An 18,081-nucleotide genomic window follows, 5' to 3' on the forward strand; every position below is an offset into this window, starting at 1 on the left:
CCTGGACTTTACACTCATTACTTTAATTTCATGTTTCATGTATCTTGGCTTTCGTAAATTGTCCCCAGTTTATAGGGAGTGGATGAGAAAGGGAGATAATACTAGAACTAGTGAGAGCAGTTGCTTAATGGTTGATGTAGACTCAGTGGGCCAAAGAGCCTGTTTTCATGTTGTACCTCTGAACTAAACTAGTGCAAAAGAAACAAAACGTCCATGGTAGTGATAGAGACTGATTTTGGCTGCAAAAGCAATCCTCAAAGACTAGTAATCCAAGAGATCACTGAACACTTTCGGAAGGTATATCAGGTAAGATTTATTTTCATCGTTTAAGACACCTGTGTTAGCAAGGAGGCTGGTTGCAATGATTAGGGATTACATCTACGTGAGCAGACTGGAGAAACTGGGCTTGTTCTCAATGGAGCAGAGAAGGCTAATGGAAGATTTGAAAGAGCTGTCTTGGACTTGTGAAAGGCTCAGATAGAGCAAATGAAGAGGAACTGTTTCTAGTGACTAAAAGATCAATAAACAGGGAAGAGAATTAAGGTGATTGCTAAGTGAAATGGAGTAAGTGAACATTATGAACATTTTTTCCGTGTGGCTTGGGTCTTGAATGCATTGCCTGATGTGGTAACGGACACAGAATCAATAGACATCTTCTAAAAAAGAATTGCGTCAGTACTCAAAGGTGAAAGGAATAATAAATGGAGACAAAGGAAGAGCAGGAGTGTGCTCTCTTTAAACTGGACTCCCCATATGAGCTGGCATGGGTTTTACAGACTAAATATACTCTTCTATGCAGTACTGCTCATGATAAAGATTCATCTGTTATAATGGGATGTTGACCAAGTTGAACAAATAAGAATGACAAAAAACATGAAAGAACCTTCTCCACATCACCATACCTGTGCACAAGGGCAGCACAATAGCGCAACAGGTGAACCTGCTGCCTCACAGTGCCAGATGCCTGGGTTCGATCCTGAGCTGGGGTGCTGTCTGCGTGGAGTTTGCATGTTCCCCCTGTGAGGGTATGAGTTTCTCCCAGATACTTTGGTTTCCTCTCATGATGACATGTGGGTTTGTAGGTTAATTGGCCTCAGTAAAATACTATCCCTAATGTAAAGGGGATAGATGAGAAAGTTGGATAATATAGAAGGGTGATTGATGGTCAGCATGAACTAAACGTGGTGGGCCAAAGGCCTTGTTTCCATGTTGGATGAACAAAACTAAAACTAAAATGGATTTAGTTTGTCAAAAAAACATATAAAAATAATTCCTGAAATCAATTGTTTTGCAAAGAGAGTCTCATTCTCCCAGTTATCATTTGGATTTCATCAATGTTTTTGTTCCATAACGCTGGAAATTATTTAGGACCCAGTCACACAAACTCATGGATCAATGAGGGAAAATATTTTTTTTTTGCAAATTAAAATAAAATTAAAAAACATTGATTTCCACTGCATAAATTCATTTATAGTGATTGTATTTAGGTATATGATCTATAGAAAGTAGGGCAGTGAATATTATCTACATTGATTTTGGTAAGACATTTGACAAGGTTGCTCATGGTAGGCTGAATTGGAAAGTTGAGATGCATACGATGCACAATTGCATAATTTGGAAGGTACACAAAAAAGCTGGAGAAACTCAGCGGGTGCAGGAGCATCTATGGAGCGAAGGAAAAAGGCAACGTTTCGGGCCGAAACCCTTCTTCAGACTTTTCAGCCCGAAACGTTGCCCTTTTCCTTCGCTCCATAGATGCTGCTGCACCCGCTGAGCTTCTCCAGCTTTTTTGTGTACCATCGATTTTCCAGCATCTGCAGTTCCTTCTTAAACACTGCATAATTTGGAATCTGGATTCAGAAGTCTTACAAATAGAAAAATAAAAACATAGAAAATAGGTGCAGGAGTAGGCCATTCGGCCCTTTGAGCCTGCACCCCCATTCAATATGATCAAGGCTGATCATCCACAATCAGTACCCCATTCCTGCTTTATCCCCATAATCCCTTAATTCCGTTACCCCCAAGAGCTAAATCTCTCTTGAAAATATCCAGTGAATTGGCCTCCACTGCCTTCTGTGGCAGATAATTCCACAGATTCACAACTCTCTGGGTGAAAATGTTTTTCCTCATCTCAGTACTAAATGGCCTACCCCTTATTCTTAAACTGTGACCCCTGGTTTTGGACTCCCCCAACATGGGAAACATTTTTCCTGCATCTAGCCTGTCGAATCCCTTAAAAATTATATATGTTTCTATAAGATGCCTTCTCATCCTTCTAAATTCCAGTGAATACAAGCCCAGTTGACCCATTCTTTCATCATATGTCAGTCCCCATGTTACTAGAAGACTGATGAGAGTGGTGGATGGTATATAGGCCTCTCTATCTGAGGGGGGGGGGGTTATATATATATATATTTGTGCTGCTCTGCTCTATATTCTGTGTTCTGAAAGAGCGGAGAGGGACACCAAATACATACTGTTTATTCGGAGCCTTCCATTCTATACATGATCTAAGATTTGTCAAATTTAATTTTCATTTCTCTGACAATAAAGTCAGCACCTGTTGGAGGCTATTAGTACTTTCCTTTATGTTCGTTCCCACATTCAATCAGAACTTCGCTGATCTAATGCTACAAACCCATCTTTTCCCTTAAGCCCCTTAATCCCTTTAGAAACAACATTTGGTCAATCTCGGAAAAAGCATTAAGAACACAGAATATAACATAAGAAATAAATGCAGGAGTAGGTTGTAAGGTCATTCAAGCCTGCTCTGTTACTCCTCAAGATCAATGCCAATCTCCTACCTCAAATTTGAGATGGCACGGTGGTGCAACAGAAGATTTGATGCTTTCCAGCACCAGAGATACGGGTTCGATCCAGACTATGGGTGTTGCCTTCAAGGCGTCTGTACGTTCTCCCCGTGACCTGCGTTGGTTTTCTCTGGGTGCTCCAGTTTCCTCTCAAACTCCAAAGACATACAGGTGTGTAGGTTAATGGGCTTCGATAAAATTGTAAATTGTCCTTAGTGTGTGTAGGATAGTGTTAGTGTGCGAGAGCATGCTGGTTGGCATGGACTTAGTGAGCCAAACAGCCTGTTTCCGTGCTGTATCTCTAAACTAAACTAAACTTGTCATGAATTAACACAACCACTGAGTCCAGTCTACCACCATCCAGGAGAGAGAATTCAAAACACTCACGTCCCTCTGAATGAAGACATTTCATGTTTTAGTCCTTAATGCCTACCACTTATTCTCAAGCCATGACCTTCTCATCCTCGGCTCTCAAGTCATAGAAAACATCTTCTATCCATTAAGCCTGTCAAGCCCTTTTCAGAAGTTTTTTTTAAGTTTCAATAAGTTCACTCATTCTATACTAAATTCTGAAGAGTACAGAACTCGTCCACATTACCTTTCTTTGCACAGCAAGCCTGCCATCACTGACACCAGTCTAGTGAATATTCTCGATAGTCTCTTTATCGTCAGTGCATCAATTGTACAACCCCAATCATTGTACGCACTCTGTAATCATCTCAACTATGGCCCCTTACTTTCCTAACCAACCTGACAATGCAAGTGTTGTTCTTCTTCCCTGAGCATTGTCCTACCCTCTTTAGGAATTACCCCCCATACAGAAGGTCGAACTCACCCCTAGTGTGATTGTAAACTGCAAACTCATTTTTAACCACTATTGCAAATGTTCTTAACATGATTCTTGATCCTAATCTTACCTGTGTTTCTTTTCTCCTATCACTCTATTTGTGTGTTTTAGTTTAGTTTAGAGATACAGTGCGGAAACAGGCCACCGAATCTGCACCAACCAGCGATCCCAGCACATGAACACACTCGGGGCAATTTGGCATTTATACCAAGCCAATTAACCTACAAACCTGTACTTCTCTGGAGTGTAGGAGGAAACATGAGGTCTTGGCGGAAACCCTTGAAGGTCACGGGGAGAACGTATAAACTCCGTACAGACGTACGTCGTAGTCACGATCGAACCCGGGCCTTTGGCGCTGTGAGGTGGTTACTCTACTGCTGAACCACCGTGCCACCCTCTCATGATCAGCATCAAATGGCTGACTTTATCTTGCACTAAATGTTACTCACGTCATTCCCTTTATCTGTGGATGGCTTGATTGCAATCATGTATTGTCTTTCCACTGACTGATTAGCATGCAACAAAAGCTTTTTACTGTACCTCGATACACATGACAAGAAACTAAACTAACTGAATGTGAGCTCATTCCATAATTTTATCACAGAAACATAGAAAATTGGTGCAGAAGTAGGCCATTCAATATGATCATGGCTGATCATCCAACTCAGTATCCCATACCTGCCTTCTCTCCATATCCCCTGATCCCTTTAGCCACAAGGGCCACATCTAACTCCCTCTTAAATATAGCCAATGAACTGGCCTCAACTACCTTCTGTGGCAGAAAAGGGTAATTGCCATGTTATTACTTAATTATTACATGTTATTCTTCTATGTTGCACATTATTTCCAAGGATAATTCTTTATTGTTATTGTCAACCATGTTATCATTCAACAATACTGTTCAATACATCAGGAGAGCTTTCTAGATCAGTTGTGTGATCTTTAATTCCCAAAATTAATAGACAAATGGTTTAGGTTTTCACCAAAGGCTCACCACCTTGCACTTTACGAGTTTACTCCACTTGCGTTGAACTTTAAATCAAGATGGTAAAGTACTAGGTTCAACCCAAACTAGTCTTTTAAATTTAAATAACGCTAAATCAAGAAGACATGTGATGCAACTTGGCAGTAGTAGATTGGGAAATTATTATATAAAAAGGCATGGAAGTAGAAAAGCAACTTGTGAATCAGTACATAGTTCACAACTAGGGTCTAGTCTTTCAAGGCATAAAAACACTTAACAGGTGAAATGGTTCAGCAGTGGGTAATAAAATAACGTAAGGTGGAATTAATGGATCAGGCAGCATCTGTGGAGGGAATGAACAGATGATGTTTTGGGTTGGGAACCTGAGTGTGCCTCATTACATTGTATCTCTGTTTGCTTCGTTGTCAACTTCTCCTAGCAAACAATGGTCTATTCTACATGGTAGACAAAAATGCTGGAGAAACTCAGTGGGTGCAGCAGCATCTATGGAGCGAAGGAAATAGGCAACGTTTCGGGCCAAAACCCTTCTTCAGACAGATGGGGGGGGGGGAACGGGGAGAAGAAAGGAAAAAGGAGGAGGAGGAGCCCGAGGGCTGAGGGAAAGTTAAGAAGGGGAGAAGACAGCAAAGGCTAACGGAATTGGGAGAATTCAATGTTTATGCCACTAGGATGCAGACTACCCAAGTGGAATATGAGGTGCTGTTCCTCCAATTTCCAGTGTTGCTCACTCTGGCCATGGAGGAGGCCCAGGACAGAGAGGTCGGATATGGAATGGGAGGGGGAGTTGAAGTGCTGAGCCACCAGGAGGTCAGGTTGGTTAATGCGGACCTCCATAGATGCTGCTGCACCCGCTGAGTTTCTCCAGCACTTTTGTCTACCTTCGATTTTCCAGCATCTGCAGTTCCTTCTTAAACACTTGGCCTATTCTACATTTTACTTGAGCATCTCTTTTGATCTCTTACACTTCCTTATCTATCCCCTGACGCTCAGTCTGAAGAAGGCTCTTGGCCAGAAATGTCACCCGTCCTTCTATCCAGAGATGCTGCATGTCTCAGATGCTGAGTTACTCCAGCATTTTGTGTCCATTCCCTCCTCAGGACCTTACTGGCTTTATCTTGCATGAAACGTTATTCCCTTGTCATGCATCAGTACACTGTGAATGGCTCGATTGTAATCATGTATTGTCTTTCTGCTGACTGATTAGCATGCAACAAAAGGCATTTCACTGTACCTCGGTACACATGACAATAAACTAAACTAAACTAAACTAAACAGATGCTGCTTGACCTGCTGAGTTATGTTGGCCTTTTGTTTTTTCTTTACTGGAGTTCAACAGTTCAGAATGGAATGAATAACTGAACAAAAGTTATTTTGTTAATAATTAAACAATAACTTTGGAGGAACTAATGGTACTTGAAGCTGATCACTTTGCAGTAACTGGAACGTGACAAATGTAATTCCATCACTTAGGAATGCAGGGACAGTGAAAACTGTGAACCGTGGAACAATTAGCCTGGCACCAGTAGCAAAATAAAATGCTCAAAACTACAATTAAGTAATAACATGGCAATTAGAAAGTATGATTGGTTATACACCGTCAATATAAATTTAAGAAGCTATCATTCATTTAAGAAAAGGAAATCAACTTTGACAAATCTGTTATGATTTTTTTCGGAACCAGTGTAATGTGGTATTAATGAAAATCAAAAGAACTTCAGTTGCTGTAAACATGAAACAAAAAATGAAAGTGGCAGAAAAACTCAGTAAGGCAGGCAGCATCCGTGGAAAAAGAAAAACACACCGTTTCAGGTCTGTGACCCTTGGTCTGAAATGTTTCATCTTGTGTCGTAACTTCTTTGTGACGCTTTGTCAGAAATGTTGTATTTCTTTTCATCTCAATCCTGAATGGCTCGTATTTTGTGACCGTCTCCAACATCTAACTCATTGGAAACCCTCAGACTTTACTGGTCTTCATCTTGCACTAAATGTTCTCCCCTTCATCATGCCAATGAACTCAATGACCTCCTGGGATGCCAAGTAGAGAAGTGGGGTGATCTCGCATTGACCTGCCTGTTGTCCTAAATCTGCAGATCAGATCTTACTTCAATAACATGAAGAGAGTGGAATTAAGTTTGCAACTTGTGGTGAGTGAGATAGATTCAGTTGAAAATTCTCCTATCACAAGAGAGAGTGAGATTTAGCACTTGGGGCTAACGGAATCAAGGAATATGGGAACAGGGGTACTGATTTTGGATGATCAGCCATGATCATATTGAATGGCGGTGCTGGCATAAAGGGCAGAATGACCTACTCCTGCACCTATTTTCTATGTTTAAGATTAAAGTGCAAGATGTTTAGCATTTCTGATGGATTACTCTTGAGTCTCCACAGATCTTCAGCTGAAGATCACAGTGACCACGTACGTTGAAAGTTCAACCCCGATGGTCCACCGTTGTCACGAGGCACATAAAACACCCGAACTTCACAGATTTTTATTTTATTCCCCCCGTCTGTAGAATCTGACGTGGCCGACTTTGATGGCAGAAGCACCCTGCTTTACAGATTCAATCAAAAGAGCATGAGCACGATCAAAGACATTGTCTCTTTGAAGTTCAAGACGATGCAGGGTGATGGTGTGATGCTGCACGGAGAGGGGCTGCGTGGAGACTACATCACACTGGAGCTGAAGAACGGCAAGCTCTTACTGCATATCAACCTAGGCAAGTACTGAAAAGCCTAACTCGACTTCAACAATTACCTGTAAACCACTGTGACGTTCCGGGCCACTTTTGCCTAACGTTCAATGGCTCAATGGAGCGTTATTTGTCACACATGCAACTGCACAGTAGAATTATTTTTGCATATATTTACTCGTGCTGGCACCACCATTTTTGGCGCCATTATCCAAAGTCCAAAGTCCGATCCACCCGCATGTTCAGAGTACTGGAACAGTTTGCGGGAACCAGGGTGGTCATGGTGGCAGAGCAGTAGAGTTGCTGCCTTACAGCGAATGCAGCGCCGGAGACCCATGTTCGATCCTGACTATGGGTGCGGTCTGTACAGAGTTTGTACGTTCTCCCCATGACCTGCGTGAGTTTTCTCTGAAATCTTCAGTTTCCTCCCACACTCCAAAGACGCACAGGTTTGTTGGTTAATTGGCTTGGTAAATGTAATATAATTTCCCTAGTGGGTGTAGGATAGCGTTCATGTGCGCGGATCGTTGGTCAGCATGGACCCCGTGGGCCGAAGGGCCTGTTTCCGCGCTGTTACCTCTAAACCAACCTCCCTCTCCTTTCCTCGCCCGACCATCTTTGTGTCCCGGGAGTGCCTTCGATGTACCTCCAGCACCCACCGTATTACCCCGGTTCCTCGCACCTTGCCCCTCGTGTCTGACGTCCCCGGTTAACACCCGTTATGTCGTCCAACAAGCCTTCGGGCGGGTTCCTGCTAACAGCGACCAACGAGCCTTTGAGTGGTTTTCCGGCCTCGCCGACTGACAAGACTTTGCTTTGGTCGTAAAGCAGCAGAGGAGGGTGAGGGAAGACCTTGGAGAGATCCTTGAAGAAAGGTGGGTGGGCAAGACAATCACTAATAAAATGCTCCAGATCAGGTGGATTAAAGCAGAACCAAAAATAGGTCACATCTTTTTTTTAATCAAAAAATGTTAATTCAACAATTAACAATACAATAAAACAAAACAGAACTCACCACCGTAATACAAGACAAACAAATATACCAACTACTAAGTTACAATCTTTGTCCATGATGCATTCAACTCCCCACGGTGCCCAGCAGTCCCGGAAATCCCCCATGGTGCCCATGGACAGCGCGTAGTCCCTCTAACGCCACCCGGGCGCGGACGTAAACCCCAGAAAAGGGGCGGGCAGCCGACTCAGGCAAACTCCTCTTCCGCCTGGCGCCATGACTCGCAGATGGCCAGCTAGGCCAGGCCCAGGAGCAACCCAACCAGTACATCTTCGGCCCTACCCTCTCCCCTACGCACAGGGTGTCCAGAGATGAGGATGGTGGGTGAGAAATGCAGCCAGAAGGCAAGGAGCAGCCCCTTTAGATAGTGAAACAGGGGCTGCAGCCTCACACACTCCATATACACGTGGCACCCAGATTCTTCCAGCCCGCAATGGTGGCAGGAGACTGGCGAGTCTGTGAACCGCGAGAGAAACAGGTTGCAGGGGACTCCTCGGTGCAGTACCCTCCAACCCAGGTCCCCGATAAAAATAGGTCACATCAGTGAGTTGACATTAATGACGAGAGGATGATTAACAATACAAAATAATCCAGATTATGATAGAATGCACCAATGATATACTTTAAGAGGATTGTACTTAATAATGTCTTCAGTAAATTTAGTGCCATTAGTAAAGCATATCAGAGACATTTGACCTCATAGTTTATTTTACTTTTGATTCATTTAAGGGATGTGGGCATTATAATTTCAATGACAAGACATTCATTCATTGACCCCATGAAGTTGCTTTGAAAAGTGCTTGTTAAGGCAATGCAGTTCTATTGAAGGTATTCGGACAGCTGCTAGGGAGGATTTAGGGAATTAAATACAATCCTGATGAGGGAACAGAAAATTATTTTGAAGGATGGTGTGTAATTTGGAAAAACATCCTGGTGCTCCGGAAGCTGCTTCTGGGTGGTGGAGTTGTGGGTTGGAAGGTTGCAGTTGGAGTATCCTAGGCGAGTAAATGCAAGGCATCCTTGAAATGGTAAAGACTGTGGTAATTGACACTTTATCTGGAGAGAATAACAATTTGGGAAAGTGAATTGAAGGAAGGGTAGGCATGTCAAGTGACAAAATATTCAACAATCTTAGATAGGTGATGGCCAGGACTCGAGGGTGTGAGCTATAGGGAGATGTTGAACAGGCTGGGACTCTATTGCTTGGAGCGCAGGAGGATATAGAGGATATAGAGGTGTATAAAATCATGAGAGGAATAGATCGGGTAGAAGCATAGAGTCTCTTGCGCAGAGTAGGGGAATCGAGGAACAGAGGACTTAGTCTTAAGGTGAAGGGGAAAAGATTTAATAGGAATCTGTGGGGTGACTTTTTCACACAAAGGGTGGTGGGTGTATGGAAACATAGAAACATAGAAACATAGAAAATAGATGCAGGAGTAGCCCATTCAGCCCTTCGAGCCTGCACTGCCATTCAATATGATCATGGCTGATCATCCAACTCAGTATCCTGCACCTGCCTTCTCTCCATACCCACTGATACCTTTAGCCACAAGGGCCACATCTAACTTAAATATAGCCAATGAACTGGCCTCAACTACCTTCTGTGGCAGAGAATTCCAGAGATTCACCACTCTCTGTGTGAAAGAAGAAGCTGCCAGAGGTGGAAGTTGAGGCAGGGACTATTGCAATGTTTAAGAAACAATTACAAGGTACTTGGATAGGACAGGATTAGAAGGATATGGGCCTAACGCAGGCATGTGGGACTGCAGTAGCTGGGACATATTGGCAGGTGTGAGCAAGTTGGGCTGAAGGTCCTGTTTCCATGCTGGATGACTTTATGGCTCTATGAGTTTATGATAGTGTTTTTCAAAGATCTAGAGGAACAAGTGTGGAATTTTATTGGGGAAGACCACACTATCCATGAACAAAAATGCTCAAACTTGTACCTGTTGCACCAGAGAAAGCAGGCATGAGCACCATGTTGTGGGACATTACTGTAACGCATGTGGCTCATGTAATATTAGATCTCTTTTAAGAATTGCAGCATGTTACTCTATTTATGGGATCCTGGGAGGGTTCAAAGATTTCTGAGAGTTTTTGATCATGCAAATAAAGAGACATTTTGTACTGGGAATGCTTTCCATTGCCAGATGACTGACTTGAGATAAACAGCAAAATGACATACAGCAGAGAGAAAAGGTAGAGGTGCTTTTTTAATGTAGTGGGCCACCATGATCTGGAATGCTATGCCTCAAAGGGCTATAAAAACCTAATCAATAATAAACACAAAAGGGAATTGAATATAAACATGAAAAGTCATCAGTAGTAAGCCTATGGGGAAAGCGCAGATCAATCAAACAAAATAAAATGCTCTTCAAAGGTCTACAGAGACAGAACGATCCAGTTGGCATCTCATGTGTTACAAGACTTGTTGATTGTGCTCAGTTACTGCTGTCAAATTCAATGTTTCGTGTGGATAACCCACCATCTGATTTTTTTTTTTTCATTTTAGTTTTCTCAATTGATTTCACAATTGCAGTTTTCCAATTTTTTTTGGATTACATTGCTCAACTGGTTATCTATTACTAAGGCCATGACTTTCATGAAACATTCCTTTCAAAGGAACAGATGGACAGGCTCACTTGCCCAGAGTAGGTTAATCAGGGACCAGAGGACATAGAAACATAAAAAAATATGTGCAGGAGTAGGCCATCCGGCCCTTCGAGCCAGCAACGCCATTCAATGTGATCATCCACATTCTGATCATCCAGAATCAGTACCCCGTTCCTGCTTTCTCCCCATATCCCTTGATTCCATTAGACCTAAGAGCTATATCTAACTCTCTCTGGAAAACATCCAGTGAATTGGCCTCCACTGCCTTCTGTGGCAGAGAATTCCACAGATTCACAACTCACTGGCTGAAAAAGGTTTTCCCCATCTCAGTCCTAAGTTCCCTACCCCTTATTCTTAAACTGTGACCCCTGGTTCTGGACTCCCAAAACAACGGGACATTTTTTCCTGCATCTAGCCTGTCTAATCCCTTAAGAATTTTATACGTTTCTATAAGATCCCCTTTCATCCTTTCTAAATTCCAATGAATTTAAGCCCAGTCGATCCATTCTTTTGGTTTAATGTGAAGGGGATAAGATTGAATAGGAATCTGAGGAGTAACTTTTTCACACAAAGGTTGGTGGGTGTATGGAACAAGCAGCCAGAGGAGGTAGTTGAGGCAGGGACTATCCCAACATTTAAGAAGCAGTTAGACAGGTATATGGATAGGACAGGTTTGGAGGGATATGGACCAAACGCGGGGCAGATGGGACTAGTATAATTTGGACGTGTTGGCCAGTGTGGGCAAGTTGGGACGATGGGCCTGTTTCCACACTGTATCACTCTATGACTCGATGTAATGGTTGTTTGAGTGTTTCATCGAGACAGTGCAGCTTTAAAGTGAACCTTGTGTGTTTCAGGAGAGACCAAGTTACACTCTGTCAATGGCCATACATCGGTCACCCTGGGGAGCTTGTTGGACGACCAGCACTGGCACTCCATCACCATCGAACGGTACAACAAGCAGGTGAACTTCACCGTGGATAAGCACACGCAGCACTTCCGAACCAAGGGAGAGTTTGACTACCTGGACATCGATTATGAGGTGAGACTTGTGAGGAAGAATGCAAATGCAAAACTGCACAGGCTGAAAATCTGAAATGACAACAAAAGCAGAACTGTCGGAACAATTCACACGAGGCACAAATGACTATAAAAGTATAATTACTTTATTTGCAATAAGCCAACAATACTCGTCAGACGAGGACAGCAGTCAATGAAGATGTTTTGATAGCATCAAAGCAAGGTCAGTCATGTGCACTTCATAAGTGCTTAAATTCTCAGAGATGAATGAGGCCATTCGGCCCAGCAAGTCTACAAAACACATTTTCACCCAAAGAGATGTGAATCTGTGGAATTCTCTGGATGTTTTCAAGAGAGAGTTTGATATTGCTCTTAGAGCTAACAAAATCAAGGGATATGGGGAGACAGCAGGAATGGGGTACCGATTTAGAATGATCAGCCAATATTATATTGAATGGCGGTGCTGGCTTGAAGGGCCGAATTGCTTGCTCCTGCCCCTATTTTCTATGTTTCTACGTTGACTGTTTTGTAGGGCCTAAGCCTCAGGTGGGGACCTTTCAGGCCTTGACATTTTCTCCTGTGACTGATTGATAAATGACTGGGTAAAATAAGAATACACAGTGAATTCAGCCATTAGCCAGGACCTGGAAAGATTCTTTTAAGATATTACCTAAAAAATCATGCCAAAAATGCCTTCTGGGCACATTCTTAGGTCGTAATTCTTTGACTGCCACATGAGTACCACATGACATTGGTTGTGGAGGTCATCGGACATAACCTGAATTCCATTCCTGGAAGATATACAAACAATATACCATGCAGCAATGATGGTTATAGTGAAGAAGTGGTTATTGGAGCAACTGCAGCTTTAAAACCAATCAACGGGCTGAAATGCACAGTTTATAATTTACATTATTTTACTGTTCATGTTCACAAGTTATAGTAGTATTAGGACATTTGGCCCATTGAGTCAACTCCACAGCCCTCTGCATTCCACAGATTAACTACCTTCTGACTAAAGAATTTCCTCCTCACCTCCTTTCTAAAATGGCAGCTTTTAATTCTGAGGCTATGACCTCTGCTCCTAGACTCTCCCACCTTTCCACATCCATTCTATCCATGCATTTCACTATTCTGTAAGTTTGAATGAGGTCCCCCTTCAACCTTCTAAACTCCAGCGAGTAGAGGCCCAGTGCTGTCAAACGCACATGATATGCTAACCCACTCATTCCTGGAATCATTCTTGTAAACCTCCTCTGGATTTGGGTGGGATTAAACATCCTGTGAGAACTTCATTCCATGGGCTAAATAACATAGTTGGGTATCACTTCCAACTGCGTTATCAGATGAACACAAATACTCTTGACCTTATGATAATATGATAGAAATAAGTACTGAATTAAATTGCCTTTCATAAATTCATGTGATAGAAGCAGAATTAGGCCATTCAGCCCATCAAGTGTATTCCATCCTTCAATCCTGGCTGATCTATCTTTCCCTCCTAACCCCATTCTCCTGCCTTCTCCCCATAACCCCTGACACTTTTTAGCAGTCAGACGGAATATGTCTCAGCTACCTCGATACAATTGAAAAAATGATGCATTTACGATCACAAAGAAATTGCTCAAACTAATTCTCATTATTATGGGTGTTCTTTGGCATTTTAGTTGATGAAGAAATACCATTATAATCATTCTCCATTCATTTCTCCTTTTCTATCAAAGCTCAGTTTTGGAGGGATTCCAGTTCCAGGAAAATCAGTGACTTATCAGATGAAAAACTTCCATGGCTGCATTGAAAACCTTTATTACAATGGAGTAAATATCATCGATCTGGCCAAGAGACGCAAACCTCAGATACACATTATGGTAAGTTTTTCAAAAGATTGAGGTTACCAATAATATGTCTATGTGATTAAGAAAACCTATAATGGAGTCTATAGTTTCAGAAATAGAAAAAAAAACAAATATTCTGAAAGACTTGAAACTCAATGCAGGCAGATATTTGTTGGAATGTATTGTCATGGAATCTAACATCAATTAGTTTAGATTAGAGATACAGTGCACAAACAGATCCTTCGGCCCACCGGTTCCGCGCCGACCAGCAATCCCCGCATATTAACACTATCCTACACCCAGAAGGGACATTTTTTACATTTACCAAGCCAATTAACCTACAAACCGGTTCATCTTTGGAGTGTGAGAGGAATCCGAAGATCTCGGACAAAATCCACGCATGTGATGGGATGAATGTACAAACTTCGTACAGACAGCACCCGTAGTTGGGATCGAACCCGGGTCTACAGCGCTGCATCTGCTGTAAGGTAGCAACTCTACCGCTGCACCACCGTGACCGCCCTAATCAATATTATTAAAAGTCTGATCTTGACCACTTCCTGTTGTTCTGTATATTGATTTTAGAAAAAATGCTGCCACTTAAGACTGTGATTTTTGGACATCTTACTCAGAGTCCCTCTCAGCTGCGCAGGACAAGAGGATTTTTCCCATCAATGAAAAAATAAAAGAGTTGTTAGTGTTTAAAAAATGTTGAGATTCTCTCTCCTGAAGGCCACGCCGCTTCCCGAGGGAATATAAAACGCGGAGGTGTTGAGTGCCTCAGTCAGTCTCTGCAAGATGGGGGAGCGAGAGGGTCACGTCTCTCAGTCTGAGCAGTGAATAACAATGAACACATGTATACTAAACTGTGAGTGGTTTTACTAACCTGTCAGTGCCCTTAATGTGGTTTGAAAATATAGTTTGGAAATGCTAAAGCTGTGTTGCCTTTGGTTTGGAAATGCTAAAGCCATGTTGCCTTTGCTGGGACCCAACGGGTCCCACTTAGTCTAGTATCTTATGTTTTTTTTCAAAATACCAACTTTACTTTAGTTTAGTTCAGAGATACAGCGTGGAAACATGAGCTTTGGTCCACTGTGTCTGCGGCGACCAGCAATCCCCATACAGTAACACATTCCCACACACACTAGGGGCAAGTTACAATTATACCAAACCAATTATCCTACAAACCTGTACGTCTTTGGAGCGTAGGAGGAAACCAGAGATCTCGGATAAAAACCCACGCTAAATATTGTGGTGGTCAGCACAACATATTGAAGATTAAATCAAGGAAAGCAAATCTGCAGATCATCGGGAGAAACATTACAACTTTCAATGCAAAAAAAAAAACTAGGAGATATTATGGGAATGGAGGGAGACAGGGATTGGAGGGAAATGGATAATGTGCAAGCAGAGGACATTAGTTCAATTTTGCATAATTTCTGGCGTGGATAGTGAGAGTCGATGAGCCTTTTCCTGTGCTGTACTGTTCTATGTTCATTGTTCTATGTAACTTAATAACAAAAATTAAAGAAATTATGGAAGGCAACGGGAACGAAATGGCAACGTATGCCTAGAGTTGAATGGTTCCAGAAAAGACTCATTAACTCATTAACCATTCCATTTCTGGTTCCACCGTAAAATTAAGTCACCCACAACGTCTACGATATCATATTTTAAGATTATGCTGTTGAGGGGGCCCATATAGATGAGAGAGCAAGATTGATCGCAAAGGTGATAATGGCACAAATTGGAAATGCAGGAAGAGTAGGGGACTGAGCACACAGCCTTGAGGTGCTGTTGGTTATTTAGGAGGAAGTGGTATTGCCAATTTGTACAGATCATGTTCTGTTGATGAGGAAGTCAAGGATCCAGTTGCAAAGGGATGCACAGAGACCCAGTTCCCTGAGCTTGGTAACACGTTTGGAGTGGAGGCTGGTGTTGAATGCAGAGCTGTAATCCATGAACCACAGCCCAAGTATGTGTTTTTATTGTCCAAGTGGTCCAGTGCAGAGTGGAGAGCCAATAAGATCACATCCCCATTAATCTATTGTGGTGGTAGAGGATCCAGGTTCTTGCTGAGATAGGAATTGATATGCGCCATATCCAACCTCTCAAAGTACTTGTGTAGGAAAGAACTGCAGATGCTGTTTTAAATCGAAGATAGATACAAAATATTGGAGTAACTCAGCGGGACAGACGAGAAAGAATTGTATTGTATTGTATTGTATTCAAATTTATTGTCATTGTCTCAATTTGAGACAACAAAATGAATTTCCCTTACAGGCAGTATCATAAAAAAAATTAAAAAAAATATCACCAAAAAATAAATAAATAATAAATAAATAATAAAACATATTAAAAATAAAATTGAAATTGAATTAAAAAAAAGCACAAACACAGAAAGTCCATGACACAACATAACATAAATGGCACCAAGGTGAGGAAGGCACCATAGTCCAGCCAGCCTCCCCTCCGTGTTCATCCGTGGTCGGGGCCTTCCGAGCACCCGCAGTCGCCGCCCCGGGTGGCCCGATGTTCAGGCCCTCACGCCGGGCTGGTGGAACGCCGACGCCGAACCCCGATGGTGAGCATCCTCCTCCTCAGCGGCCCGAACCTCCTGATCAGCCGCCTCCCGCAGCCGAAGTCCGCAGCTCCCGAGTCCGCAGGCTGAGCCGGGCAGAGTCGCAGGACCCCGCGCTGTCCATCAGCGCCGCCCGCGTTGGGAACTCCGCAAACCGCAGCTCCATGATGTCGGTGCAGCAGGTCCAGCACTCCGGGCTCCAGACGGCGACCCCCGGTAAGGCATCGCCAGCCCCGCGATGTTTCAGCGCTGTCCCGCCGCTGCTGGAGCTCCGGTCGCTCCCGGCAGGAAAGGCCGCGCCAATCCAGGTAGGTAGGCCGCTGTGGGGGGAGGGGGGGCGAGGACGCGACTCGAATAATAGTCGCGTCCTCACCAGGAAGCGGCTGAAGGACGGTATCCCCCGCACTGTGCCCTCTTCCCCCACATAAAAACACCAAAAAAACACAAAAAAACACACTTTTACATAACTAAATAAACAAAAAAACAAAAAGATACCGGGCTGTAGGTGGAGGCTGCTGGCACCAGCGCCACCGGAAGTACAACACCGGAAAGAATGGGTGATGTTTCGGGTGGAGACCCTTCTTCAGACTCGGTCTCGACCCGAAGTGTCGCCCATTCCTTCTCTCCAGAGATGCTGTCTATCCCGCTGAGTTACTCCAACATTTTGTGTCTATCTTCTCTCAAAGCACTTTATCAGTAGAGGGAATAAATGGAAGCTGAAATAAGTTAGGAAATAACACGTTTGGAAAAACTTATGTATATGAAACTTCTGGCAGCAAATAGATTAGTCATTGTCATGTGTACTAAGATACATTGAAAAGCTTTTGTTGCATGCTATCCTGTCAACAGAAAGACAGTACATGATTCCAATCAAGCAATCTACAGTTTATAGATACATGATAAGGGAATAACATTTAGTGTGAGGTAAAGCCAGCAAAGTCTGATTAAGAATAGTTCGAGGGTCACCAAAGAGGTAGATAATAGTTCAGCACTGGCAGTAATTCTGACATTGTACAGTGTACAGGAGCGTCAGGAGAGACAGGGGTGAGGGAAAAAGAGGGGGGTTGCATTGTTGGTTAAGGAAGATGTCACAGCAGTGGTCAAAGGTGACATTATGGACGGTTCGTCTAGTAAGGCTATATGGGTGAAGCTGCGGAACAAGACAGGGATGATCACCTTGTTGGGGGTGTGCTAGAGAGGGCTAGTATGGACATTGTGGGCTGAATGGATTCTTGGGCTGGCAGCTCAGTCACTCAACCCTGATGTGCTGGCAGCTCACTCACGGTTATTGACAGGAGAGAGAATCTCAACATTTTTGAAACACTAATAACTCTATTATTTTTCATCGATGGGAAAAATCCTCTTGTCCTGCGCAGCGGGGGGACTCCGAGTAAGATAGCCAAAAATCACAGCCGTAAGTGGTAGAGTTTTTTTCTAAAATCAATATACAGTGCAAACAGGAAATGGTCAAGATGAGACTTTTAATTGTATAGATAAGGAGGAAAAGGGTAACTAGAGAGAGAGTGGGACCTCTCAGGAATCAAAGCGGTCACCTCTGTGTGGAGCCACAGGTATTGGGCAAGGTCCTTAATAAGTATTTCTCCTCTGTATTTACTGTGGAGAAAGAGAGCAGGAATGATCTTATAGAGGTGTACAAAATCATGAGAGGAATAGATCGGGTAGAT

The 18,081-nt window shown here is 43.0% G+C and overlaps 1 protein-coding gene across 1 annotated transcript in view; it reads left to right on the plus strand.

Annotated features, from left to right (window-relative positions):
• The window catches only part of LOC129699106 (contactin-associated protein-like 5), a 682,034-nt gene that overhangs the window by 277,582 nt on the left and 386,371 nt on the right, over positions 1 to 18,081 (plus strand). Inside the window, exons 5-7 of the mRNA XM_055638765.1 lie at positions 7,159 to 7,362; positions 11,818 to 12,002; positions 13,705 to 13,848. Of these exons, the coding sequence (XP_055494740.1) occupies positions 7,159 to 7,362; positions 11,818 to 12,002; positions 13,705 to 13,848 (533 nt within the window). The remainder of the gene's footprint in view (positions 1 to 7,158; positions 7,363 to 11,817; positions 12,003 to 13,704; positions 13,849 to 18,081) is intronic.

This window comes from Leucoraja erinacea, chromosome 7, assembly GCF_028641065.1.
Source record: "Leucoraja erinacea ecotype New England chromosome 7, Leri_hhj_1, whole genome shotgun sequence".
NCBI classification, from domain to species: domain Eukaryota; kingdom Metazoa; phylum Chordata; class Chondrichthyes; order Rajiformes; family Rajidae; genus Leucoraja; species Leucoraja erinaceus.